Source organism: Alternaria viburni (assembly GCF_023758015.1).
Source record: "Alternaria viburni strain BMP 2772 chromosome Unknown scaffold_3, whole genome shotgun sequence".
Taxonomy (NCBI): Eukaryota; Fungi; Ascomycota; class Dothideomycetes; order Pleosporales; family Pleosporaceae; genus Alternaria; species Alternaria viburni.
In genome coordinates this window covers 1753814-1777747 of record NW_026055772.1, presented here as the reverse complement: position 1 = coordinate 1777747, position 23934 = coordinate 1753814, and the positions used below count along the sequence as shown (strand labels likewise).

At 53.5% G+C, this 23934-nt stretch overlaps 7 protein-coding genes across 7 annotated transcripts; 2 read left to right on the top strand and 5 right to left on the bottom strand.

Moving 5' to 3' along the window:
- Window positions 1-443: 443 nt before the first annotated feature.
- J4E79_002219 (uncharacterized protein) lies at window positions 444-3432 on the top strand (the record flags this gene model as incomplete). The annotated part of the gene is made up of 2 exons (XM_049351119.1): window positions 444-1085; window positions 1192-3432. 2 exons carry the CDS (start codon window positions 444-446, stop codon window positions 3430-3432), a joined length of 2883 nt encoding a protein of 960 aa, XP_049214958.1.
- Window positions 3433-5926: 2494 nt separating this feature from the next.
- RPL28 (60S ribosomal protein L28) lies at window positions 5927-6483 on the bottom strand (the record flags this gene model as incomplete). The annotated part of the gene is made up of 3 exons (XM_049351118.1): window positions 5927-6207; window positions 6266-6380; window positions 6433-6483. The coding sequence occupies 3 exons, from the start codon at window positions 6481-6483 to the stop codon at window positions 5927-5929; spliced, it is 447 nt and encodes a 148-aa protein (XP_049214957.1).
- Window positions 6484-6826: 343 nt separating this feature from the next.
- J4E79_002217 (uncharacterized protein) lies at window positions 6827-9944 on the bottom strand (the record flags this gene model as incomplete). The annotated part of the gene is made up of 2 exons (XM_049351117.1): window positions 6827-6910; window positions 6963-9944. The coding sequence occupies 2 exons, from the start codon at window positions 9942-9944 to the stop codon at window positions 6827-6829; spliced, it is 3066 nt and encodes a 1021-aa protein (XP_049214956.1).
- Window positions 9945-10548: 604 nt separating this feature from the next.
- Window positions 10549-11196, bottom strand: APS2 (AP-2 complex subunit sigma; the record flags this gene model as incomplete). Its single annotated transcript, XM_049351116.1, has 4 exons — window positions 10549-10881; window positions 10966-10995; window positions 11069-11090; window positions 11162-11196. 4 exons carry the CDS (start codon window positions 11194-11196, stop codon window positions 10549-10551), a joined length of 420 nt encoding a protein of 139 aa, XP_049214955.1.
- Window positions 11197-14179: 2983 nt separating this feature from the next.
- Window positions 14180-15928, bottom strand: J4E79_002215 (uncharacterized protein; the record flags this gene model as incomplete). Its single annotated transcript, XM_049351115.1, has 4 exons — window positions 14180-14748; window positions 14802-15393; window positions 15444-15772; window positions 15859-15928. 4 exons carry the CDS (start codon window positions 15926-15928, stop codon window positions 14180-14182), a joined length of 1560 nt encoding a protein of 519 aa, XP_049214954.1.
- Window positions 15929-18626: 2698 nt separating this feature from the next.
- J4E79_002214 (uncharacterized protein) lies at window positions 18627-19456 on the bottom strand (the record flags this gene model as incomplete). Its single annotated transcript, XM_049351114.1, has 2 exons — window positions 18627-19295; window positions 19367-19456. 2 exons carry the CDS (start codon window positions 19454-19456, stop codon window positions 18627-18629), a joined length of 759 nt encoding a protein of 252 aa, XP_049214953.1.
- A 2847-nt stretch (window positions 19457-22303) lies between these two features.
- On the top strand, window positions 22304-23646 carry J4E79_002213 (uncharacterized protein; the record flags this gene model as incomplete). Its single annotated transcript, XM_049351113.1, has 2 exons — window positions 22304-22410; window positions 22464-23646. The coding sequence occupies 2 exons, from the start codon at window positions 22304-22306 to the stop codon at window positions 23644-23646; spliced, it is 1290 nt and encodes a 429-aa protein (XP_049214952.1).
- Window positions 23647-23934: the final 288 nt, after the last annotated feature.

Here is a 23934-nt window from a genome sequence, read left to right as displayed (position 1 = left end):
TTGCTTTTGTGCCTTATGTGACTGATGGTTATATGGCTATAAGGGTCCAATGTACGGGTAAGGATGTCAAAACCACTGACGTTTGACAGCCCAACAACATCAACCCACCTACTTAATCAGTCCACAAGCAGTCCGTACCTCGTGTCTCGCTTCCAGGATATGAGTGCCCACAGCGCACGGTGACAATCTCGGAATTTTGGGAGTCGGTTCAGGTTCTAGTCCGGCCACCGCGGGTGCAACACTTCTGTCATTAGCCATCAACTCAGGCAGACCAAAAGACGCCAAATCCATCAGTTCGCATGCTGCGACAACACGACACTCATACGCAGGATTACCAAGGGAAATGCCTGCATAACCTGTTCCAAACTCCTCCTCAAGACCTTCCACACCAACATCCACACCTACATCCCCCATACACCTACACCCATACCCTCCCACCCAAAATGTCCCCCGACCAAACCGCCACCGCCATCTACCTCTCCCGCTTCCGCGACCGCATCGCCACCATCCGCCAAAACGTCACCGTCACATCCCTTAAAGGCCGGTTCACCAACTCCATCCCCAACACCCTCCGCCGCAGAGATAGTCTAGGTCGCCGCGGAGAGCATGCCCGTACCGCACTGTCTGCGTCGCTGGGTCTGTATTACACCGGTGTGGATAAGTCGGAGGAGGATTTAAGGGATATGAGTCCTGTGGGGTGGGGGGATGGAGAGGGGGATGATGGAGATGGGGATGGAGATGGTGGGGATGGTGATGGGGAGGATGGAAGGTCTGATAGCATGGAACCCCTCCGCCACCGAGATCGCGACTCAAGCAGCAGGGAGGACATCACCAACGCGTCGTGGGACGCGCAATGGGAGTTAGATATGGACCGGGAAGAAGAGCGGTTGATGCGTTCGGAGCACCGGATTGCGGAAGAACGTGAAGAGAGTGTATCGGGTGGGGAAAAGGTTGGAGTAGGAGGAGTTAGAGGGAGGGAGAGGGAGATGTATAAGCCGTATCACAGTTTGAATAGTGGGGCGGCGAGGAGGAAGGGGTTGGATGAGGTAAAGAGGATGTATGAGGGTGGGGGGAGGTATGCTACGGTATGTGTATTGACTTTTGGGGAGGTGAGGGAGATGGGGATGGATGGATGATGTATTGATGCTGACTGGTGTATAGGTTGGTAGGAAGAAAGGAAGAGAGTTGCAGAGTATGCTAAGGGATCTGGGGGCTGGGGAGTGGAATGGGGAAGTGGCAGACGAAGAAGGGCAAGAGGAAGAAGCGCAGAACGAAGGAGTGCCAGACGAAGAAGCGCAGAACGAAGAAGCGCAAGACGAAGAACCGCAGAACGAAGAACCGCCAGACGAAGAACCATCCCAGTCTGCTACCCAAGACGAAGAGAACGAAGACGAAGAACCACCCTATCCCGCCAGCCAAGGAAACGAATCCTCCATCTCCCTCCCCTCAAACCCCTACCCCGAAGACGACTTCCTCCTCCCCCTAACCCGACAACCCGCGCGAACCACACCTCCGCCCTTCCCCTCCCCTCCCAACCTAATCATCCACCCAAACTCCTCACCGGGACTATCGATACCATCAAACCCTTACCCAGAAGACGCACCGTCCTCACCAACCTCCTTCTCCCAGCCCCCTCCACCACCACCACCACCACCCCGACCCACACAATCCCCCTCCCCATACTACCGCGCCGTAACACCACCTACCCCCCACTCTCGACGATTCCCGATATATCCGTGTGACAGAACGATTTCGCCTATTAGTCCGTTTAATGCGAGTAGGCATTTGATTTCTGCGGAGGGGACGGCGTCGAGCCTGAGTTACCGGATTGAGCATCGACAGGAAGGAAATGATGGTTACAGCAATGATGGTGATGGTGTAGAAGGGGGGTATACGTATGCGCCTAATCATCCTTACCACGGTATGGACGAAGAAGGGATGAGGGAGTATTGGCATGCGCTTGAGGGGTATCATACGGAGAGTGAGCGAAATTTGAAGAGAAGGGGGGAAGGGAGGGGGAGGAGACGGACGGTGTCTTCGCCTGTGCAGTATGATCCCGAGAGGGTGTTTGGGTCCGTGGGGGAGAGCTATGAGGGTGGTGGAGGTGAGGGCGGAGAATGGGAGGATGAGGTTAGGCGGCGGTATCTGGACGCTTTGAGTGGTGAAGAGAGGAGAATGGCGGAAGAAGAGGACGAGGAGGAGTTCGCCATGAGAACCGCAGCCGGAGAAACCAATGCGGGGAATAAGAACATGATGAACCGGCTTCTGCGCACCTTCGCATGTCGACCCGGAACCGTCACACCAATCCAAACTACCATCCCCACTCCAACCAACACAAACACACCCACCACACCCGCAATACCCACAACCCCAAAGAAATACACCCTAGCCTACCTCTCCCACAAGATAGGCCGAACCCAAAAAAGAGAAGAAGAAGCAAAACTCCGAGAACGCCTCATGGCCCTCCGCCTAGCTGAACCCTCTGCGCCGCGAACCCACCACATCGAATACATCAACAACCCCACAGAAATCCCCGTTCTCATACCCAAACCCAAAGCGAAGAGGAGGAAAGACAGCACGCAACCCAATCCACCTTCTCTTGTCCCGAACCTACAAAGTCGGACGCAGAGTGTTATTGGTCCGCCGGTTGGGCTTTCGCAGATGATTCAGAGGGCGCCGGGGAGTGTTAGGGTGGTGACGCCTTTGCCTGTTCCTGCATCTTCGGAGACAGGGTCTTCGGATGGAGAGAGGGGGGAAGAGGTTGAAGAGGAGGTCCAGAGAGGACCCAGACAAGAGCACTCAGGCTCAAGTCTCTCGGATCGGTTACGGCAAACGCAACTTGAAGATCTACCTCTGCAACAGGATGCAGCAAGGGAGATACGGGATTTGATGATGGCGCTTGAACGGGATCAACACCACCTTATTACCAAGCCTACGCCGCCATCGCATAGCGGCACAGCATCCTACGATATCGACACGCAAAGACCACCTATCCAACGAGCAGATGAACTACCTGGTGGCTTCTCGACCCCATCACCCCAGGCCAGTGTTTCCCCCCACGAAACTCTTGAACGACACTTCCGCACACAACGCCAAGTCAATGAGCGTTTCATCCGTCCCATTCGTGCGATAACTTCGCAGTCGAGTAGTCGGACGCTGCCGAGGAGTTATAGGGTACCGGAGGGGCATAGTGGCGGGAGGGGTGTGCTGAGGATTAGGAATTTGGTGGTGCAGGGGGAGGGAGAGGGAGAAGGGGAGGAAGTTGAGGGTGAAGTTGGGATCGATGACAGGAATGGTGGTGGGAGTGCAAGCAGGATTGTTGAGAATGAGCGAACTGGCACTGAGGAGTTGGAGACGGATGCAGAAGAAGAAAAGAAGGAGACTTTGCTGCGAGACATTCCCGATGGGAATGGTGGGGACGATATACCATAGGCTGTATGAGCGATAGCCAAGCCGTTGGTACTACGTCTATCACTACTCCTGTAAAAAACTCGATTACCACCCTAGAGGAGAGATGAGATAAAGGAAGTGGTTCGTAGATCATCTTCCATATTTACGTGATGTCGAAATAATATTACGGGCCGTGTCAAGTTTGAGTCAAAGAAGAAATGGCCCCTGCACTAAACGACATGCACAAGAGCTGTGCCGCATATACTTCCACCTTCCACCCCTCAACCTTTTACTTACAGTAAGATAGCAATTCCCAGAATGAGTCTTCGTTCTCGACTCCCTGCATCACACGTCGGTTCAACTGCTCAAAACCAGGTACTTTATGCATCTCCCCCATGTGTGCATTGCCAAAGCTGAATAATAGTCGCAAGGCCTCGCCCTGCGATCAGACAGGAGAAAGGCAACGAATCTCCTTGCTGACGTGGAATGAACTACGTAAGATCAGTCGATCTACATCAATTTTCTACAGCTGATCGATAATACTGTAGCGAGTTGGTACCAGTACATCTACCGTATATTGATTCATCGTCAACGTGCCGCTTACGAGGGTTAGAGACAACGAGTATATTCTATCAGGCTACAGGTAACAGTCTTGTCTGTAACCCGCTTAATGATACCGGCTTCTAAACAAAGAGATATACAGAGCCGTCTCAAACTCCTATGCGCAGTCCTTTCGCAGCATCCTCAGCCTCCACAACGAAACAGGTAAGCCATCACACAGTACAATACCTACAAAAGACAAACTGATCACTCTCTCCAGCAAACATATTCTCGCATCTCATCGGCTCAATATCCTTCTTCACTCTCCCCATCCCCGTATACTATTCCCTGCAGCAGCCAAAATACACCACAGCAACCACAGCCGACACCATCGTCTTCTCAACTTTCTTCCTCGGTGTCGGCATTTGCTTTGCACTGTCCGCAACGTAAGTCTTGCATCACACCTTCATTCACTAACACCTGTAAAATGACAACGCAAACCAGTTTCCACATCATATCCAACCACAGCTCCAGCGTCCACGTCTTCGGTAACCAGCTCGACTACGTACGTAACTCACCCCACCATTCCACACACACACACACAGCCAACTGAATACCTCAGCTCGGCATAGTAATCCTAATGTGGTGTTCCACAATTCCATGCATATACTACGGTTTCTACTGTACACCCCACCTACAAACAATATACTACACTCTCGCCTCAGTCTTAGCATCAACCTGTGTCTACGCAACGCTGCACCCAGCTTTCCGTCACCGGAAATATCGTCCGTACCGCGCGGGGATGTATGCGGGTCTTGGTCTCTCGTTCATCGTTCCTGTTGTGCATGGTTTACTGGAGTTTGGAGTGGAGACGCAGATGGGGAGGATGAGTTTGGATTGGATGGTGGTGATGGCGGTGTTCAATCTGACTGGGGGTGTGGTGTATGCTCTGAGGGTACGTTGATGAGCCGGAAGAAATATTCTATGTGGAAAGAAAGGAATGGGGAACTGACCACATACAGATACCGGAGAAATGGTATCCGTACCGGTTCGATGTTTGGGGTTCGAGTCACCAGATTATGCATTGCTTGGTTGTTTGTGCTGGTGTTGCACATTTGTGCGGTCTGCTGAGGGCATTTGACCATGTTCATGGGCATGGAGATGTTTGTGCGGCATGAGGAGGGATACGTTGTTATACATATAGTACTCAACGCACACGTCCAGCGTGTCAAGCGGCAGCATAGCCGGGCGTTTCAGCAACGCGTTGACGATGGTGAGGTGATGTAGGTGCGCGTCGAAGCGGTTGATGAACTCTGGTTTGCGAAGGATATACGCAGCGTCAAGTGCTCCAGGTGAGTGGATCAAGACACGGAATAGAGTGAGGTGTCGAAAACGTGACTGAGGAATATCTTGATTGCTGATTGATACAAACTAATGAGTAAGCCCGAATGTTCTTGAGCGGCTACTGGGATGGACTGAACTATGGCATAGCAGACAAAGGTCATCATTCCAGGCGCATATTCAATGCAGCCGGACTTTCTAGTCGATGTAATTGAATCGACGCCAGCGCTTGAAGCGCAGAATGCGTTGTTTGGACGACAAGCATTCAGCCAAGTAGAGGAGTTTACTAGATTCAAGATCAGGTTAGTACCACAGAATTTTCACCTCACAGCACGTAGCGCCATAACATCACGACATCACGGAGGCAGCCATTCGATAGCACAGCGATGCCGAGCCACATCCACGCATAGCATGGACGGGATAGCCAAAGGCCAAAGGTTTGTTCAGGAACGGTCATATTGTCTATGAAACATTCCTCAGCCACCACGCTGACGCAAGTCAACGCAGACCCGTTTGTAGGGTAACTGCGGACTTGAAGATCCATCCCAATCATTGCCGTTATGGTATCCTTTTGTATCATTCCGAGACGCCGTTTCATGCACAATCGTGTTGTGTGAGTGATGGTTGATCGTATCGTATCGTGTCGTTCTGGCGCTTATGCGACGAGCTGAACGACACCACCAGCCTCCTTGATCTTCTTCTCAGCCTCAGCGGAGACGTAGCGGGCGCGGACGACGATGGGGACGGCGGGGAGACGACCCTTTCCGAGGACCTTGGAGTAGCCGTAGTCGAGGAGGTTGAGGACGGGGGCGTTGCCGGACTTGTTGGCGAGGTACTCGGCGCGCTTCTCGGCGGGGATGAGCGACCAGAGCTTGTCGAGGTTGATGACGGGCTTCCAGAAGAGGTTCTGCATCTTGTGGAAGTACCTCATTCCGACTGTAGACGTACGAAGTCAGTGTCTGTCTCACATGCATTCCGTACATTCTTAACTTACCCTTTCCGAAGTAACCAGGATGGTACTTGTCAATGTTGGTCTGGTGGTGATGTTGACCACCAGCCATACCACGACCACCGGGATGCTTCCTGTGCTTTCCGACACGTCCGTGACCCTGGATGCCGAGTTAGCACTATACAAAAGGGCTTCGCGGGGTGATAACTTACGGCGGAGACGTGACCGCGGTGCTTGCGGGTCTTGGTTAGGCGGGTAGGCATCTTTGCGTCGTGATGCTGTAGGGTTAGTTGTCGAGCGAAAGTTCGAGGGAAGGCCGGCGTTGGCGATTTTGCTCGTTGAGCGGAAAAGCTAAGCGAGGTGCGCTAGTGAGGGTCACGTGCGTGATCCTTGTCGCATCGTCACGGCGGGGCGTCCGCACATCGACAAGGTCGCGGAGAGAGGAACATCAAAGTGTGTGGGATAGGAAGATGGGCGGAGAGATATTGGGTGTTGATTTCAATACGTGGATCTCGTCTTCCAGTGTAGTAATACGTCGCCAATCCACCCCGCCATCGCTATGCAATACAGACTTCATACATCGACGTCGCTGCGTTCTCTACTACCCTACCCCCAGTACGGTGTTCGCAGGCCTACGAAAGTCGACCCAACACCATCACCCGAGTCCTCTTTCTTGCGCTGTCCAGCAAGCTATTCAAAGTCAGCAATCGCGTTCAAACCAACACCATCAGATGCCAAGTACCTCTAACTGAATATGCCTATGCACATGCACAAGCCAATCCACATAACTCTGCGCCTCATTATTTCGATCCTCATACAACAACCTCGCGAACTCGTATTCCGCGCCATCCAGCCCTTGTCTCGCAAGCTGAATAGTAAGCGCCTTGGACGCCCTCGTACCCTCCAGATACTGCAAGATATTCCTGACTTGGGCGTTGAGATGGGTTTCGAGGACGGGGAGGGTGGATTGGAAGGGATCGAGCGCTTTGAGACTGTTGTTGCCTTCGCCGAAGAGGTCTTCGAGGAGGTTGGGCGAGACTTGGGTGTGCAGCCATAGGAGGCAGACTTGGCCGTTGTCGACGATGTAGGCGCCGCCTTCTTCGACTTTGGAGAAGGAGGCTCGGATGTTTTCTGGCATTACGAGATGGCCCTTTTCGTTTGCGAAACCGTCGCGCGCGTCGAGGTTGTGGATTGCGATGATGCGGGGGTAGAGGTATAGCGACATCTCCAGTGGGCCCATCGACTTGATCATGCGCATGTCGTGGACTCTTCGGTCTGTGGGCTCTTTGCCGCCCTTGAAGGCTCTTGACTTGATCAGTCCGAGAATGTACATGCCGAACTCCTTCAGGTTCTCTGGTAGCACGAGTTGTCCGGGAGGATTGTTGCCAGTGAAGTTCTTTCTGTAGCCAGCAAGAATGTCGACAGTCTTCTCCGTCAAGGCTCCTCTAATCTCCTTGAGGTTCTTTTCTGTCATGCGAGCAGCAGCTTCCTTGGCGATGATGTTTACGACGGCATCCTGATCGACAAACTTCATGCATTCACCAGTGTTCGGGCTAACGCTGGCCACGATGTTCGTGCACCGTACTCGTCGCTCACCGTTGGCTGCCGTGTATAGTAGCGCACTCTGGAAGTGAGCATCAAGCTTCGGATCCAGCTTGCCATCGTAGCTGAACATGACACCGATAGCCTTGTCAGCGTCAATGACTCCGAACTCTAGATCGGCGCCAAAAGTATGGTGGTAGAAGTTTCCGTGATAGGCAGAGACCTGCAGGCCATTTGAGCAGCGAACCTTCATCAGCGCTTGATATCCGGTTTCTCGCGTGACTGTGTGCTGGATCTCCTTGGATAATTTCAGGATATCCCTTGGCGCATGGAAGTTGGGGTAGTAGAAGACTTCTCCACCTGTTACAGCGGAAACGTGACCGATGGTCGCAATGTCGAGGTACCCTCCACTGGGCGCAGCAAGGAAAAAGTCCACACCAATACCATTCTGCACCATCTTCTCAGCGACCTTCTTGAATCCAGGATGCTCGGTCTGGAGAAGCTTCTTCTCAGCATCGGTGTTGTGTGCATTGTTGTCCTCGCGTAGCATCAACCGACCAGGCCCCCAAGTCGGAAGCGCAGCCAAAGAGCACACAATCTTTCCGCCTGTAGCCGACAATGCTGCCACAGCAGAGTTTAAGCAAGGTAATAAAGCTGGCTCTGGATTCTTGACTTCAGAGAACATGGTCGGTAGCTGTGCGAGAAGTGATGTGATGACGCTCTTGCACTCCACAGGGTCGACGAACAAGCCTTCGCTGAAGGGTAGGAAGGGATCTTCGAGGTCAGACATGACGAGCATTTGAGCGCTCGTCAAGCTGGCGTTGAGGTTGTAAAAGTGCATCTCCTTGTCGTATGTGACGATGCCAACTTTAGCACCCTTTGGTATCCGAGTCGTAGTCTCGGCGCCCTCTGTCTCTGCTTCTTCGCCATAGAGCGCTTTCATGATGCCTTCACAAAAGCCATGGAGGAAACCACGGTTTACAGCCTCGGCGGTCACATCGACAAGGAACAACCACCGTAGACCGACAGGCTCTTTCGACCAGTATTCCTTGGGTACGAGGAAGTCGACAGTGCCCAAAGTGAGCTCCGGCCGTTGTAGTCTGTCTATCCGGACGCCAGACTGATCGGTAGGCGCAAAGTATTCGCCGGGGACGTCGCCTGGGTATGTACACAGGTTGCACACGACCTTGTTTCCACCAGCCTTGAACTGCATAAACGGGTTGATGTACGCGCGACACCTTGCACATCTTGGTGGACCGGACTCGCCAAAGTCCAATACGGGTATAGCTTGCTCGCCTTCTTGTTGAGCAGCCAGCGGCTGCAAGACCATACCAAGCGGTAAGGAAGTCGCAGCAAGGGCTTGCGCAGTGAGTGGAATGTTGTTCATGGTCAAACGTGCGAACTTAGGTGAGGAGTTGCCCTGGTCAAAGGCTACGAAGGGGACCGTGGCGGGAGGCGGTAGGTGGTGCTCCATAGTCGGGTATACGTTCTCTAGGTAGTACTTCGCCGGCGCATCGCGCGACTTCGGTATGCTGGGAATCTGCTCGGGATCGACACGTCCTTGAGCTGATCCAACCGCCGCTCCTCCACTCTGATGTGGTGCTGCTGGTGTTCTCGCAGCATACTGCATAGGTGAAGCCTGCGATCCAGGACTGAAGATAGGGTTTACGGGTGCGGGAAACTGGCTCATGGCGGGAGTAATCTGAGGCTCCATCCATTGCGCTCCTCCGACTTGAGGCGAATTTTGGTATTGGGTAGGTGTGCCATTCTGCGGCGCTCCGTTGAACGCCGGTGAACTTCCTCCAGGCCCTTCAATATTATGATATGCATGTCTGTTCTTCTTCTTGTGCTTGGGTTGTGTCGCCTGATCCATACCCAGCCCAACTGCTCCCATTTGCCCCGCGAGGTTGTTCACATCTTGATCGCCCTGGTACTGAGGCTGGCCCTGCAGCGCCGACTGGTCAGGGAAATAACCTTCTTGCTGGACTGGCGCGCCATATTGCGCTGGTGTGCCGGCGTACTGATTCGGAGGCTGGGCTATGGCCGGGCTGCCCGTCTGTTGGTAGCCAGGAGGGCCCGCAGCGACTGGTGGGCGCCATTTGTTGGGCTCGTCTGGTCTGCCGGTTCCGTTCGGGTTTGGCGAGCCCGTGCCGAGGGCGTGGTATGCGGCGAAGTCAGACATGGCCGCGGCGCGGGGATGTTGCGGTGGATTCGACGGACGGGACGATTCGAGGCGGGTCAGGCGTGTGGCGGAGGAACAACGGGGCGCGGAATGGTGTTAGAGATGTTCATATCATGGGGCGAGCATGCTGGGGGGATTTGGGCACAGGCGGAGGGACAGATCGCGAAGAACCAAGGTTGATGATGTGGCTATTTTCTAGACCTCTGCTTCCATCATAAGAGCGCGTCCGTGCGCTCCCTCACATGCAAGAACGACAAGGTCCATTCACTCGCGTGTCGCCGAATGTAGAAGTAGGACAGATTTGCGCGAACGATGTGTTTGCAGGATTTGCTAGGATTTGCAGGCAATTCTCCGTGCTATTCTTCCGGCCAAATCTTGGTACCGAACCAGCCTCGAAGTATATCAACCCACCATGGGGTTACTGGCGCCTCAGATACTCGCGCAAGCCCTCTCAGGGCGGCTCTATACGTAACTCTGTTGTATGCCCTTAGCGGCTCATAGCTGCTGACCTCGTTCCTCTTATCCGAGCCCGAGGTGCCCGTCGAAGCAGCCTTGCGGCATGCTGCGACCATGTAATTCATGTAGTATATTCTTCTCACCCTCCCTACTCCAGCTTATCCAAATGCGCCAACCTCGTCAGCACAACCTGTTTACTCGTCTCCTCAATCTCACCCGCCAAAAACACCTCATCCAGTATCGCATACACCTTGTAGAAATTAAACACCAAGTCCAGCTCACACACGTTCCCGAAGAAGGCATCTAGCACCTCAACGAAGAAGTGTATGGCTTCGAGATACGCGAGCTCGTTGTCATTTGTGTCGACGCAGGCGCAGAAGAAGAGGCCGGCGTAGCGGCGGTACACGATCTTGGACATGTTGCGGAACTCGACGAAGTTGGATTGGTGTTTTTGGTCGCGCGGGGCGATGAGGCGGTGGACCTGTAGATGGGGTTTAGTTGAGTTCGGAGGAAAGGTAGGCGTCGGAGTGGTGGACGGATGGGTAGGAAGGAGGGTATCGCGTACCTCGCCCTTTAACTTGACTTTCTCTTCATCCTGCATACTTGTTAGCTACTGCCACGTCTCTCAATGTGTTTCCGTATCTCAACTCACACTATACGGCGCATACCACTTCGCCAATCTTGTCTTCCCTCTACAATCCATTAGCATCCGATACAACTTCCTCCATGCCAGACCTCCCACCACAAACAATCCCACTTACTGCCTGTTCTGAATGAGGATAAACGAGAGCACCATCTTCGCAATGATGCCTCGGTGTATCAGGCTCGGCGCGCTGTGAGAGAGAAGTGAAGGTACAATGATGACGGCGCAGCGGCGTTCAGGGCGCGACTTCCGTGAAGGCACATGGCCCGAGCGTCAAGGGTCAGGCACAGGCGCATCCCTGCAGGAACGTGGGCGCTGGCGGACCTGGGACGGAAGTGCCACTTTTAGCCGCAATTTTGGTCACATTTGCTGCTTGGACATTCACGACCAAGCCATATATTATATAATTGTCGAAGGCAGACTCATCAGCAAACCCCCCATCTCACACAGAACAATCCCTACTCCTAACCCGACACAACGGCGCAAACCCCTCCACCATCATATCCTCATCATCCAGCCTAACCTGATCTTCCATCCTCTCCTCCACATTCCCCATCACCACGTGCCCTGTCTCAGCATATCTCTTATCAACCGAACCACCCATCCTAGAACGAGACTTCACGCGTCGATACCGGCGTCTACTAACCAAGGCCTTCAGCGAGTCCACCGCTGACGAAGAAGAAGACGAGGATTCCGACTGCGATTGTGATGATGAAGGTGAAGGCTCGCTTGTTGTGTTATCGAGAAGAGCAGGATCAAAACTCCCCATAGCAACATCCCCATCCCCATCCCTCGTCACTCCCCCCATATCCCCACCCCCTTCTCCTTCTCCTCCCTTCCCCTCCTTCCCACTCTCCCCAACCCCCTTCAGCGGACTCCCACCCCTTTCCCCAGCACCCTTCCTCCTTTCCGCACTAGCCCTCAACGCAGTCCAAAGATTCGTCTTGACATCTTTCTTCCTCGTTGCGGTGGTCTCACTACAGTCCCCTGGTTTGAGGATACCCTCAGGCAACGTGTTGATGGTGTTGATAATAATAGGGGCGGTCAGTGTAGGCATACTGTTGTTGATGTTGTTGTTGTTGGCGCTTCCGTTACTGATACAGGGGAAGACAGAGTCAACGGGTGTATGAACACCGAATTTCTTGCCCCAACGGCATTCGGAGGGGTAGTCGCATGTGTTCCAGCAGTCTTGCTGCTTCTCTGCCACTGCCACTTTATTCCAGCAGTCTTGCTTGCCTTGCACTCCAGCCCTGCTACTCTGTTTCGGTCCACCCCTCCGCCACCGCCCAACCGTCTTCCAGCCTTCGTAGTCAAACTCACTCGGACAAGCACGATGATTCCGTTGTTTCCTTTTATTACTTGACTTCCGCCAGGACTTAATAGTCGTGCTGCCGCTGCAGAAATGGTGCCCGTCTTCGAGACAGCGGCGCGTTACGCCAAGACGATAGTTGTGGTGGCATTGGTGGCATTTCCACATCCATGGTAAGGGACTTGATGGTGCGTCATCTTCAGGTGTTGGATAGCCGGGAGGGGTTTGTGGAGTTGGTCTGTGGGCTTGCTGGCGGAAGGGAAGAGGAGGTGTGAGAGGTGTTCGCGGCGAGAATGGCGATGGTGGGATGGAGAGAAATGAGGATTTGAAGGGTGTTGCGAAGATTTGGAGAGAGTCTTTTGCTTTTCTTCCGGGCATGCTGGAAGCTCTTGGTTCAATTTTGTGCACCAAAAGGGAGAGTTGGTTGCAATCCGTACAACTCGACTTTGCAATCTCACCGTCAACAAAAACTTACCCTTTCTACAGACATCCATAACATCAGCCTCAGTCGCCTCCTGAGCTGCACTACTTCTTTGAGCATTCTCCACGAGGCGTTGTTACGAGCGTTAACACAAGCTGCGTTCAACAGCGACCTTTGTCATCGTTGCCCAGTCCTACGCGGGGGTGGTCTTGTGTAAGATCCCGAGCCGAAATCCTTTGTCCTGCTTATTCGCCCCGAACGTCTTCTGTCTCGATCACGAACACTTCTTCGCTTTGTTCACGTGTGCTTGCGTGCCATCATTTCTTAGCGTGTTCCATCTCCTTAACCCTCCTCCAATGACATCACACCTCGTTTCTAATTCCGTCGCACACCATCACGATGCGAGATCAACGTTCAACCTCCGACTATTGATCGAAGCTTTGCACGTGAGTAGTAGTAGTGGTAGTAGTCCACTGCACAGCCTCCCCCACACGCACCCGCCTCACCGGTACACCCATGCCCACACGCACACCCAGAGATAAGGTCCATCCAACGGCGCCAGCAGCCAGCGCGTTTGCCAGATCGGCGAGGTATCGTAGTTCCCGCTTTCCATTCCAACACTTGCGATCGCGATCGAGACCACTGGATCAAATGAAATCCAATAGTCTTGGCTTGGAAATAGGCTGCGCATACAACAACCAGTCAAATCAGTCGAACCGCATATGCAGATAATGTACGTAGCGCATAGCCAACACACCTCTCTCATACGCCGCCGAGACTTGAGATAAGCCATCCCCACCGCATCTCAGCACATCGATATCACAATGCGCGATATAGATACGCATCTTCGACATCTACGGTAAAAGGCTGCGTCGCTCATGCATCGTGCAGATGTCAAGCCCACTTCAGTGGTAGCTTCGGTGGTAGCGTCGGTGAACTGACATCATCTTGCTTGCGTAAATCTGGGGTTCACAGTCTGGAGGAGCGGGAAAAGATAAGGAAGTGAGGAGAGTAGGCTTGGCGTCGTTGTGTAGTCAATTCTATTCGTCGAATGGGGGGGAGTCGATCGTGCTTAGCATGATAAGAAAAGGCTGGGCGCGTGTCGGTGATGTGGAATGTGTTGGTATAGGATTGGGTGAGTATGGATGATTTGGAATGCACATGGGGAATTGTAGGATGAGTGATAATGATGTTTGATGTATCCATTCTCGAATTATGTACAATACATGAGATCTAAGGAAAAAAACTTTAATACAATCATCTAAATGTATATGTCAAAAAGCACAACTCAAAGACCGCGGAGGAGGAGCAGCGCAAGGTGGTATCTCGAAACGGGTAATGACTCAAAAAAGTCGCAAGCAACAAATCCAAATCAGCAATGCGCAGGTAGCAAAGAGAAAAGGCCCTTAGGTTTGAACCTGTTTCTCGTGCTCGGAGCCCATGGCCATGGCGTGCCTGTCGCCCGCAATGCCCGTGTGCTCGTGGCCTGAGCTGTGTTCCGATGGTGCCTTGCCCTCGAGCATCTGGCTGTGCTGGGGGATGCCATGGCGCTCGCCTTGGGGTACCGAGTGCTCGCCGTCGATGGGCTCGCCCTTAGCTGGAGTCCATGCGAGGTAGTCACGGCGGACCTCGACGTAGTCGTAGGCGAACTCGCCGAGCTGGTCGTCGTCCATACCGAGGAGCTCTGCCTCTTCGGATGCGCGCAGCTTGAGGCCGGGGATCTTGTCGATGACGAAAGCGAGGATGGCGCTGACGACGAAGGAGTAGGCGGTTACGGCGACGATGTAGGCGATCTGCTTGTAGATCGCGGCGGGCTCGCCGGTGATGGCACCAGCGGTAAGGCCGTTGTTGACTCCGTCGAGTCCGATGATGTAGTCGGCACCGAAGATTCCGTTGAAGAAAAGACCCCACATTCCAGCGACGCCGTGCTCAGCGAAGACATCGAGAGAATCGTCGATCTTGATCCAGAACTTGACTAGAGAGAAGTTAGTGAGCTGTTCATGAAAGGTTTTCCAGAAGGGTACATACTCTTGGTGGCAAAGTTAGCAACGATACCGGTGGTAATACCGAGGATGACGCTGGCCCATGGAGGCAAGAAACCAGAAGCGGGAGTAGCAGCGACAAGTCCGGAGATGACACCTGAGCACCATCCGACCATGGACCATTTGCGAGCAAGGCGCCAATCGAGGAGAACCCAAGTCATAGCGGCGAACATGGCGGTAAGGTTGCTGTTCCAGCATGCCATGACAGCACGGAGGTTGGCGCCGAAAGCGGAACCACCGTTGAAGCCCAACCAGCCGAACCACAGGAAGACGGTTCCGAGGGTGATCAAGGAGACGTTGTGAGGGCGGAAGTTGAGCATCATCTTCTCCTGGCGACGTCCGAGGATCATGGAGTAGGCGAGAGCTGTGCAACCGGAGACAATCTCGACGGGACCACCACCGGCGTAGTCAAGTCCACCCCATGCGAAGAACCAGCCGTTTGCGTTCCAGGCCCAGTATGCGACGGGGCAGTATACGATCGTGGCCCAGAGCCAGATGAAGACCATCATGGGGATTAAGCGACCGCGCTCAGCAACGCAACCGACGACGATGGCAGCAGTGACAGCGCAGAATTGCATCTGGATTGTGTTAGTTCGTCGAAACCGGTTCATAGTAATGGTTTTCGTACCTGGTAGAAGGAGTACAGCAACTCTGGGATCAAAGGACTACCGGGGCTGGGATGAGCCAGAACGCCCTTGAGACCGAACTTGTCGAGGTTTCCGATGAAACCGTTCGTTGAGGGTCCGAAAGCGAGCGAGTATCCCCAGAAGTACCATTGGAAGGTAATGACGGAGGCGGAGAACATGCAGGCCCAGATGAGGGAGAGGGCGGACTTTCTGCGAGCAAGACCGGAGTAGAGGAATGCGAGACCGGGAACCATGATCATCACCATGGCCGAGGCCACGAGGATGTAGGCCTGGTCACCCGCAGAGAACCATTGGTTCAAGTTCTCGGTGACTGATGTTCATGTTAGCCTTCTGTCGCACACGATGCGGATGTTGCGCTCGGCACGTGCGCAATGGTACATGGGGACTTGTACTCACCAGAGTCACCACCAGTGATATCATCGGTGCCATTGAACTGCGCCGGAGGGCCGACCCACGAGTACGACATGGTGAGGGAAGTCCTAGGGGATTGTCGGGGTACTAAGGAGATCTGGGGTCCTTAAGTACTATGGGGAAAGGGAGGACGGTTCCACGGTAGGGCCTGTGGAAGAAAAGAGAAGGGATCAAAAGCTGGATCGGTGCCAGTAATATAAGCTGCTACAGGGAGATTCCGGAAGCCCTACTGTAGATTACGGTAGATGCGCCGGGACCTTTATGGGTGGAACTTGCTGTACTACTCTTATCTATCCTGGTCCACGGGCCATCACTCGAGGCAAAATAGACGAGGGTACATCACCCACAGCCGCGACCGTCGTGGGGTTCGCGTTAGATCCAGCCATGGAGCTTTGTTCTTTTTCTGCCGCGATTGATCGGAGCTGCGTCATTGCTGTCTCTAACGATCTAACGCCTTATCTCGCCGGCTCGCTGCTCTGCAAACATGTGACGACGAAGCAGACGTGATAAGGCGCGATGCCCACCCACACCGGCGGCCACGTCGCGTCAGCTTGTAGGGACAGGCCTCGCGCGGCGCCTCTCACCACGGGCTCAACACGAATTCGCATAACGATTGCAGGCAACGCCAGTTTCATCCGGGGCGGAAGGCTTGGCGAGTGGGTGGTCCAGGTTGCGTGTGTCAATTGCATTTCTGGCCAGAGATAAGAGAACCGCGTCGCCCAATCAGCTGCTGCCTCGGAGATCGAACGCGCTAGCCGCTTTGGGTGCCGCATCTTCGCCGGCCGTCGCGACGCGTTCTCACCAACGCCACCCCGTCCCTGGCCATCTGTTTATGCGATTCACATACGTTGTGTGCGATAAGACGACCACGGCGGTTTGCTGCCATCCTCCTCGTGTCTAGTGCATCTCACCCCAGGTCTCGCGACATCGAGGCACCGCAGTCGGGCGAACATCGGGCGCCCAACGACGATTCGACACCCAATCTTTTGGGTTTTTTGGTCTTGCCGTTGCGACACGGCGCTACTGAGCGCACGCCCTGCAGAAGGCCCGCGGCGTGCAAAATCCGGCTGTGGTTGAGCAGATCGAGACACCCGTCCGACCGGCCATCGTCTGTGGTTCTTCAACTGACCGCGGCCACTGTCGTACCGTATCTTACCGCATCTAGTAACGAGTCTCCACAAAGGCAGCAGCTAACCTCGTCAAACGCCCAAACTGGGACTATTTTCGAACCAGCTCAGAGTTATTTCCAACGAGCCAGGCAACATGCCGGAGCGCGAAGATTGTGAGACCCTGGTTCCCGATGCCCGTGTCCGCATACTCTGAGGCGAGCTCGACCTGGATACGCCTGCCAGCAGCTTACTTTGAGAGTGGGAGGCATCTCAGAAGCAATCAAACCTTCGTCTTTCTTTGTATCTACGCGCTGACACGAAACAACATCAACTGGCATGACCAGCTGAAGCCGTTGTGTTCTTTTGCACCACGACCCGTGCGGCGTGGCATGCAGTAGGGCTCAGCTGCATGTCAGCCTCCCGTACCCGTCCGGCAACCCTTGGCGGCAAACTGTCGCGAAAGCATGTGAGTGTCCCCAGAAGCGAGGCGGTGGGTCTCAAGGCCGCCGTGGTGGGCTCGTGGAGAGGTCGATACTGTGGCACACGTCTGGCGTGGGGAAACTGGAATTGGACACAGCAGCATCGTTGGCTCGCACGCGACCAGCCACTTTCCACATATTTCGCATCCTTGATTGGCATTCCGCGCCATCTTTATTGACGGGTGGGATTGTACTTGTTTATCTCGACGTATCGCATGTTGTGCAATTCAAGCACGTTTCGTAGGATGCGAAAACCCGCCGGCCCAATGGCTGCGCTCCGAAGCCGGAGCCCTGACTACGCGTTTGGAGTAACCTAGGAGCGGATCATTGGTGCATCGCGCCCTATCAATTCTCCGACGGGCTTGTCTTGCTGATTCTATAGTGGATGTCCTGCTTGGTGTAAGAGCGAGTCAGCTTGGCTACTCTTTCTGTTCCTTCATTGACGTGTGCCTCTTCACTACCATGCTGGGCAATACTGTTGGCGGGACGGGAGCTCAACTAGAGACGGCGACTTGTGGCAGACGGCGCAGCGAGTGCGCCACCGATGCTGTCACAATTAATTCATTCGAGATACACGGATCGGTCGATTCGCTTCGTACCTGAGCGTGGCTGGGAACAGTCGCAAACCTTACATCGCTCACGACTGTTTTCAGAGCATACCTCACGCCCTATTCAGCGTCCTTCATGAACTTGTGCAACGGAAGTAAGCTTGCGGTTGCTCAAACCTCATCCGTCAGACTAGCGACAGCAAACACGCCGAAGATATACACGGTGCACAACGTATCCGTCGCACAAAAGTCGAACGAGTGTCGACGTAGCACATGCTGCATGCGAGTCTCACGATCATTCCACCGCTCTTTGAGACGCCGTTTCTGTGGCACACTGCAGAAGTGAAAACGTCAAGAATAGAGTGTCGTTGTTCTAACCGGCCATGCATATGGTTTTCCTAGTGAAGCTCTATGCGGTCAGCTTACAATAGCGCCGGAATTGACAATCCCAAGCCTGAAACTGTAAGCGTCTATAACACCGAGAACGCATGTTCCTCTACGAACAAGACATTTCCCTCCAGTCACAATAGACTCTTCGGAACTTCTCAGCGCAAAGTACTTTCTGCACTTTAACATGCCCAGTCAGTCCGACCCTACCCAACTAACCACACCCTCCCCTACACAGAAGACCCCCCATCAATCGAAATATTCTGCCCCGTAATACTCCTACTAAGCGCCAGCACCCTGACCTGCTCCGCACAATCCTCCACCGTCGCCAACCTCTTCAACTTGGTATTCTGAACTGCCGCCTCCCTTTTCTTCTCCGGAAACTTGAGTCCCCACTCCGTAAGCAACATACCAGGACTAATACTATTCACCCTTATCCTGGGCGCAAGAATAACAGCCAAGCTCTTCGCAAGATGTATCTGCGCCGCCTTCGTAACAGCATACGGCACGCTACTCCCACTGGGCTTTACCCCGGCTACACTCGCTGTGGAGATGAATGTGCCTTCGGTGGTGGCTAGGGCGTCTTTCGCGGCGTAGGCGAGCCACATGTGTGTTTTTACGTTCATGGTGAAGCACTTGTCCCAGTCTTCGTCGTTTATCTGTTGCTCGATGTCGGTGAAGGTGGTCATGCGGGTCCAGCCGGCGTTTGAGACGACGACGTCTAGGCGGCCCATTTTTTCGATGGTTTCTTGGACGAGGTTTTGGACGGAGGGTTTCGAGGACATGTCGGCTTGGATGAGGTGGAAACGGGGGGTGCATGAGGAGGAGGGGCCGGGGATGGAGGAGAGCTCTTTCATGAGCGTGTTGGCGCGGTCGGAGTTTGAGGAGTAGTTTATCACCTGGGAATGTTAATTGGTGCTCGTGAAACTAACATATCGGTAAGCATGTGAATGTAGGTTTGTATACGTACTACACGGAAGTCTGGTGCAAATACACGTGCAATTTGGGCGCCCAGACCTGCTGAGCTGGCGGTGATGAGTGCGACTTTCGTGGTCGCCATTGTGAGTTCTTGAAAGTATGAGAAGACGATAGTAAAGTTGGATGATGCTATACGTAGCAGAGAGCAACTGCTCCATATGTATCACCGCGGGGTGGACGCGGGGTTCCGCCATTGGATGCGGGTGCGGAACCATTCCGATGTGGACCCCTCCACCTCTCTTTGTTCTCTAATGTCTTCTGCTTTACTTCTTCATCTCAGCGCAAGTATGGATGACACCTTGCCATCACGATCGATGCTTATCATAAGTCCTCCGAGCTTCTCTTCTCATTGAGAGCTACTGCATCCTATTCATGGGAATCCAAGCTCCTTACATACCTGAACGAAGCTCGTCATCGCATCACAGCTCAGTTTTCTCCATCTCAGCAAACACACCCAGTTCATCAGCGAGAGAACATACATCCCGTCCTCTTCGCTCTCAACTCATCTCTCGTATTCCGCATCTCGGCATCACCCTTCCCCACAAGCTCTGAAGGACCAAGCTCATGGATCCGATATCCCTCTGGATGATATCGTTCGTCGCCTGGGACGACACCCCCAACAATTCGCAGTAGCAAAGCGTTTGGACCCCATCTCTTCATAAACGACGGCTTGACATACCACGGTCTGTCGATATATTGACCAGCATGAGCGCGGCCAGTGCGCTCGTCGATTTTTGTGAACCAGTCCGGGCGTAGGAAGTACGGGCGAGGGAGGAAGAAGTTTCGGAGCAAGAACTTGCGAATCTCAACTAATAGGTCAAGAGCTTGGTAGTAGATAGCAGGGGGTTTCTGTATGCTGGTAGTGGTCAGCAACGTGGGTCAAGTAAGTGAGAGCTCCATCTTCCACTCACTTCATCGCTTTCCGCAAGCGCGGCTCGAGTAACATGTGTGCCACGGTAAAGCTGAAAGGCTTGAGAGCGGAAGGTACATTGAATAAGGCGACATCGAAGGTACCACGACCAAGTGTTGCGTTCGTATCAGCAGTCACCATGTTCTGGGCCTCGTATGCCAAACTCCATGCTTCTACCTCCTCAAGCCAATGGAATCCGTCGCGCCATCCTTCACTCGCTGAAGGTAGAGTATCGTACGATATCTTCATCGCCTCACCCATATCCTTCCAGTATACACCCATGGCACATCTCTCGAAGTCTGTCACAGTTCGCCACTCGTATCTGGCAGTCCACCTGATAGGTTCAAGAACGAAGAGGCTGAGCGTATACAACATATCGTCGTTTGATATCTTCCCGGCTTTGATATACCGACTATGGAGATAGTTCATTCGTGCTATGCCGCTGATGGCCCGTTCAGAATCGGGTTTGTTGATAATTGCCTCGGTCATGATAGTAGCAGTATCAGCAGCACGTTTCGATGCTGTTTCCGGGCATGATAGTTGTCCTGTTGCGACCAGCAGTTTTGAGATACTGGGGATGCCATAAGTTTTGAAAAGGGCGAAGAACGTGGAAGTTTGGAACACCACTGGGAACTCGAGTTCAGCGAGGGAAACGTGTACTGAATGCGCATCTTTAACAGTCATGCGACTCCATGAAGAGCGATCGGGGTACTGGGTTGTTTGTCAGCCTTGCGGGATTGGAAGTGTTGATAGTATTGCTTTTACATTCAAGCGGTGAGTGAGCCCATCGCGACGCCTATACCGGAGAGTGCGAACGAGAAGCCAGTAGGCGCTGACGATGCTGAGTATCCAGAAACTTAGACTTGATGGAAGGTGCAGCGTGTTTGTGTGACTTGATGACGTCGAGTTCGTCGTTTGATCTGTGTATATTTCCGACATTGCAGCTTGATTCTGTGGATCAATACCAGACGCGGCTGAGTTTGAGGAAGCTGAGGTTGACATTGCAAATGATGTTCAGCCGTACTTAACTAAGGTAGCGGTTGGTGCACTTGTGGGCGGAGGCTGAGGCACAGTCGCGCTATGCCAGTCTAGGTAAAGTGGCACGCCGTGTGTTCCCACTGTGCGTCCTCAGGGTCCGTCCGCGGACTGCGATTGCATCATGTACGACGGCAATTGTCTCCGGTAGAACACAAAACCTTCGAATATCCACGCTCGGCCGCTGCAATTCGAGGTGTTGACTCATTCCTATCCTAGGATTCAATTTACCCTCCGTTTCGTCAGTCATATCTAGAACGCGACATGCAATGTGTAGATTTCGATTATCGTTCATAGTAATGCCTTCAGTACCTAAATATCCTTCTTGGTCCTCGCCAGGACATCTTCTTTTTTCCCCGCGCCTCACACGTAGGGAAGGTGAGATGTGGCGGCTGACTACAACCTCGCAAGGGTCGACCTTTCGTTCCTTCCAATAAGTTGACCTTCCATGAAGGATAATCAGACCTCCACCTCCACTTTTCGTCCTCAGTTGTGTCCTCTATCTCGACACCCACATAGTCCCACGCTCCGGTTACAATCTTATTCGGAGACGAATTCCCGGTCCACGAGGAACGTTTGTTCCGCGGCGAACGACGAACAGTCTAGATCGCAAGCTACCAGCGATAGCGCGCCCATCCAGCCATCGGGTCTGAGCGCATAAACCAAAGATAATTACAGATAAATCTACGCCCGATCTCACCGGTTTTGCTCAGCTCATCGATCCGTCTTGGTCTATTGGACGCATCATTCGCGGGGTGCAGTGAAGGACGATCAGGCTGACCAACGGGATCATCGAAGCCACAAGGCTGAGAATGCTGTCGAACTGACAACTCATGAGTGCATACAGACCCCGCGTCTTGTAATAAGTGACAGCGCATGTGTTTTGAGCCTCATTTTGGGGGAAGTTGTCGTGATGGGTTAAAGAGAGGTGTTTCGTCTGAAATCTGGCGGGTATCAGCAGGCGTCTTTCGGTGTTAGCACAACATGTCTGTTAGCGATAACTCTACCTTGGATGTGTCGCACGACAATGACGGTTTGGGTGGATACGCGTATGGCACGGGGGATCTAGCAGTCAGTCCTGAAGAGGTCTCGTAAGTTATCCATCACCATTGGATCTCAGTATGGCGCTGATAGTATCATGCAGCCCCTATGCAACCACGCAGATGGTCCCCTTGGAAGTTGGGCCAGAAGCAACCCGCTTCCTCGTTCACGACAGCGTCTTGAGCCGTAGCGAGGTCCTTGCCGCAAAGTCCTATCCATTGGCCTTCGTGAAGCAGTCCGTACTTCTCCCGGAGCTGGACTTGAACACGGCGCACACTCTGGTACACTACCTGTACACCGGCAAATACCAGAGTCTCAACACACTGGCGTCATCCGACAAAGTCATACCCGAAGTCTACAAGCTGGGCGCCGGTGTATACTGCGCTGCGGCGCGCTACAAGCTACCGGGTCTTGCTGAGCTAGCTCAAAACAAGCTCAAGTCTCTCGATGAGGAAATGAGCATCTTCGATATCCTTACCGTAGCGAGAGACCATGCTTTCCCTTTGCTACCGGAAGACGATCTGTGGTATCCGAGCTATGTTGAACAGTCGCTCAACAACGCTATGGCGGACGACCCAGAGCCGTTCCGCAAGCCGGATTTCATTACGACGGTGGAGGGAAACAGCAGGCTTCTACAACTCGTCTGGAAGACTGTGATGAGTAACTACGCTCGAGCGCCTGCGACGCCAGTCGTCAGTAGCGAGGAAGCCACTACTCCAACAGCTGAGATTGTACCGGAGCTGCATGAGCCGGTCAGTGGTGAAGACGCTGTTGCTACGATTGCGCCGCCGAAAGTCGAAGACAAAGAAGAACCATTAGCGAAGCCAGTGTCGGCGCCTGTTCCAGAGGATAAGGTTGCTGAGGCCCCTGTTGTAAACGACGCGATCGCTTCGAAGCCCGCTGAAGAAGTCGCACCGAAGATCGACGAAGCTCAGCCAGTAGAAAAGCCAGCAACGCTCGAGCCCTTCACGGACGAGCTGGACTTCAAATCCTCAAAGACGTACCAGCAGATGGGCAACAGGAAGCCAGAACAGGTCAATACCAGTGATACCGTCTCAGAGGCGACCAAAGCTCCTGTTCACGTACGTTCAGATTCGGTGATGCAGGTTGAGCAGCCTGTGGTAACTCCCACTGATGGAGAGACGAAGACCGATGGTGTTGCGCAAGCGGAAGAAGGGACTGAGCGAGCACTTGCTGATTTGGAGGAATTGGAAGCACTTGGAGCGCAAGGAAAGAAGAAGAGCAAGAAGAGGGCTAAGAAGTTGAAGCAGGGTCTTGTTGAGTAGGATCGTGAAGTGCAGCTGTTTGTTGTTGTAGAGCGCATGTAGCTGGAATTAGCAAGCTTGCACATGTACCTCCTAGGAGTCTGTCATGCACCAATGTTTTAACCAGCCTTCCCTTTTGATGTTAATATAACAGACAGTGTAACTGTTCATTCTGCTACTGATATGAGGCGATGCGGTTGGCAAAGACTTGTCCTGCGTCATGCCCAGGTGGGGTTAGCCAGAACGCACGGCCCCAAGCGCGCTAAAATCGTCCCACCCTTCTCCCCGCGGGGCCTTCCTTCATGCTGC